Source organism: Varroa destructor, unplaced genomic scaffold (assembly GCF_002443255.2).
Source record: "Varroa destructor unplaced genomic scaffold, Vdes_3.0 BEIS01000001.1, whole genome shotgun sequence".
Taxonomy (NCBI): Eukaryota; Metazoa; Arthropoda; class Arachnida; order Mesostigmata; family Varroidae; genus Varroa; species Varroa destructor.
The window spans coordinates 30898149-30901783 of record NW_019211454.1 but is presented as its reverse complement, the minus strand read 5'-3'; the positions used below and the strand labels follow the sequence as shown (position 1 = coordinate 30901783).

At 38.8% G+C, this 3635-nt stretch overlaps 1 protein-coding gene across 1 annotated transcript; it reads right to left on the bottom strand.

Annotated features, from left to right (window-relative positions):
• Positions 1 to 1095: 1095 nt before the first annotated feature.
• LOC147758506 (uncharacterized) lies at positions 1096 to 3298 on the bottom strand. The gene is made up of 2 exons (XM_086976897.1): positions 3183 to 3298; positions 1096 to 1904 (listed from the first exon to the last, which is right to left on the bottom strand). The coding sequence occupies exons 1-2, from the start codon at positions 3251 to 3253 to the stop codon at positions 1424 to 1426; spliced, it is 552 nt and encodes a 183-aa protein (XP_086833023.1). The 5' UTR covers positions 3254 to 3298; the 3' UTR covers positions 1096 to 1423.
• Positions 3299 to 3635: the final 337 nt, after the last annotated feature.

The following is a 3635-nucleotide window of genomic DNA, read 5'->3' as shown; positions in this document are numbered from 1 at the left end:
ATATATAGGCTGTTTAAGTTCATTCCGATAAAGTCAGGTGTGAGTATACATATTCATAAGATAGGAGGACAATGTTTAGCAACCATATTGGTTTAACCGCTGTTATTTTGAATGAATTCTCATATTAAAATTGTATTTCTCTGCCGCCTTGTAGTATTGTTAGCGGAAGACCCGGGTTGGTGGAGAAAGTAAAATTCGGAAGAAAAAAACTATTTCAATAAGTGTAAAAGCTCGCCTTTTTTCACAAACTTTTTGATGTCGACCATTTAAGTTATCAACCTCTGAAGGGAAGGATTTCCTATAAGAACTTATTCTTCTACCCTCCAATAATATACTTAAGGTGTTAATTATATAGTAATTCGCTATGTGATCTTGACACATAGAGGAAAATGAAGGTTCCGCTAACAAGCTAATGATAAAGATTAAAAAAGCTGCTTCTCATAGCTGATTTTTTGCTAGCATTTCTACCACAGACTCTGGTACCATCGGTATCACTATGCGAGCAGTACATAGGGAATGAACATAAGATGTTACGATTAGATTTATTGGCTTGCCTACCATCCGGATTTACTCGAAGACCAATTTATATTTAAGTCCCCATTCGTTGTTTCGGCACGTTCTATTTGAGCACATTGTACTACAATGAAAGGCAAGTAGATGCTTATTTCTCTTCTACAGCTCGGAACTATACGGCCAATGAAAACAAATAAGCCGCATATAAAAAGCCCTTGATGTTATGTCTATGTACATCAAAAGGGCTATTTGTGGCTTCAAATACAGCGTTGGTTAGCTATAACGCTCCAAAGGCTATTATTGCACGCATATCTTTTCGAGATTCATCATAACTGTAACAAGAGGGTGCTTTTCCTATGAAAGTTTACTGATTATGAAAATTATCTTATACACAATTCTGAGAGAACTTCTACCTTAGCAACGAAAAATAGCAGTTAACCAAATGTTATTCATTCACAAAAATTTCACAGGAACATAAACAATACCGTATCCTAATACCAAAGACAATATACAGAACAATTTGAACTTTGTAACATATATTCTTTATTTGATTTTATTATGTAGATTTATATGGAACTAATGTGAAACATTTATCAGATGGCCAAAAGGTGGTGTTAGGGACAACGAGCGATACGATATCTATCACAATATCTCGCGCACTTGAAACACCTACAGGTAGCATCGGGTTCGTGTGAATTTGGTTTCCTGCAAAATATATGTTCGGTCCAATGCGTAACAAAGCGAGTGACGACATATCTGTTAGCTGGTTCGCCCCTTCCCATTCGTTGTTTCTGATTACACCAGAAGCAAAGGCATCCCTATCAAATTTTTACCTCCAGTTCCTAAGGTTCACCTTGAAGGCTTCCGTTGCTGGGAGCTAAAAGCGACGACATAGGTCGGATAGTGGTACCTAGTCAAGTAGGAAATACGCGGAGTAAATTCGGGCTACAATGTGCAATCCCTGTGCTCTTTCGAGAAAAGAGACTTTGATCCTTCTCAAACGACGCGTATCCCGTACGTTGCAGTCGGTGCTACTTTGAAACCGAGTAAGCTGAGATATCAATAATAAGGCGATCAACACTGCCTTCATGTATCTTTCGCTAACGTGAAACTTCTGCCATTTGTGCAAAGGAATACGTTTGATGTCCAAAAAGTGTCGGCCATCGAGGTGAGATATGCTTGAAGGGCTATCTTGCTTCACCCTTCGACTTCCAGCGTAACAGCAGATCCTTACTTCTCTAGGTACTTTCGGCGGTAACTGACTCATTAATGGGTCGGCAGCATAACGGAACAGCAGTTTGGCACGGGTAGCTGTCTGACGTACGGCGTCAGCATAAGACGTTTGAACGCGCTGCTTTTCTGCGACCACTGTATTTCTCTGCATGCAAAGCCTATTACATAAGAAAAGAATTGCACCATAATTAAAATAGCTTTGGGCTACTATAATGATGGTTATTTAAGATAATTCCACTTCGGTTCCATTTTAGGCTGGAGTAACACATAAAGGCAAAAAATAAAAACAATAATTAAGAACAGCATTGTTGCTTTTTATTCCTAGCGCGAGCCTTCAGGTCAATTCTCATGTGTATCATGTTGTTACGCCAAGCAGGTCTATGCTAGCAACATAGAATTTCAATGCTAAGTTTATCAGCCAAAAAGTTTAATGCCCAATGATAAAAATTAGCTAGGGTTAATGGAAATCTTACTGCTATTGACTAATGAAGCCATGAAGAATCAAGTACATGGGATTCGTTTTTCTCTCGGCTTGCGACTACACAATATCTTAATGACGTTAAAAATATAAGGAACTCCTTAATGCACATGTTACAGCTCGAGCTTTTTTTTTTTTTTTTTTTTGTTCTAATTTAGCCAATAAACATCGAAAAAAATTAATACAACTATTCAGAAACTATAGATCATAGCCATAGCGTTCGAACATTGTTGCCGTTGCCTAGGCGATATCGACGAAAATTTATATCGTGATGCTCATCGTCGGTTTCTAGAAGAGAGACTTCCTTTGTTACAGATAGAACCTGCTCGTAGAAACAAGAACTCTATTTGCTTGGGTATCGAAAAGTAAAAGAAGGAGAATCTACATAAACGTTTTAATTTTAGTAGCGATGCCGCGAACGGCTGTTAGCTCCAGAAATTGTAACAAATAGCTCGAAGACAAGATACTACGCTACCTACTTTGACTAAGCTGAGTGGTAATGCAGCAGGGAAGCTAGGATCAGCTAAACAAAAGTGCCAGTGCCAGAATAGTCTCCAATGGTAATCGAATAACTTTGACGAGGGGTCGCTAACATAATCCTACTCACAAGGGAGCCATCCACACAATCCTAAATTTACCTTTCTTTTTCAGCTGTGCTTGATGCTCGCGCTGTTAAACTGAGCTAAACCTGTGTGCCTGAAATTTTATACACGCATGCGTATTTCGAAACCTAATAAAAGCTGAACGTTTTCCGGTCGCGGCCTAACGTTGTTGTAACAATAACTTATTGCTACGATTAATGATACAGAGTAGGTTACAATAGGTGCGCGTCATTTCGAACGCTTTCTCACATTATTCATAGGTCATGAATTCTCCTCAAATAATCAAACAACATTGGTATTCAGGCTAGGACACAGCGTTTATTAGTATTCCAGAAAACGACGCTGTCTTAACTTACCCAAGAAAAGGCGCTAGATTACGATTATTTGAGGGGAGGAAAGCTTTTCGGGACTTCTTCGGGCATCCCATTGTACCCGATGGGCGACGAATCAAATCACAGCGTAGGTTCTCGGCCATCTCTGCTTTGGATCGCGTAAAGTCAGCAATGTTTTTTTTAATTGATGAATCGAGCTTTGTTGTACATTTCATAAACGAGATCACGCAATCCAGGTAATCACGAATTTTTTTGATAATTACCGAAGAAAAAAACGCCTCACATGTGCTTCGCCAGACACATCCGTAGCGTTTTTTTATTATTATTTATAATTTTTTTTGTTGACATGCAATAAGGCTAACGCTTAGCTTTTGCCACCTTTTTTAGCGTACGTAGATCGTTTGACGTGTGTCAGAAACAACACTGAGCCTTACTGTGTCTACGACGAGGTAATTTAGTTAATTGAAATCAGCTAGA

Coding starts and splice junctions, on each gene's coding strand:
- LOC147758506 (XM_086976897.1), bottom strand. CDS start 3,253: ATGGGATGCCCGAAGAAGTCCCGAAAAGCTTTCCTCCCCTCAAATAAT. Junction 1,905..3,182: donor AATCTAGCGCCTTTTCTTGG/GTAAGTTAAGAC, acceptor CTTATGTAATAG/GCTTTGCATGCAGAGAAATA.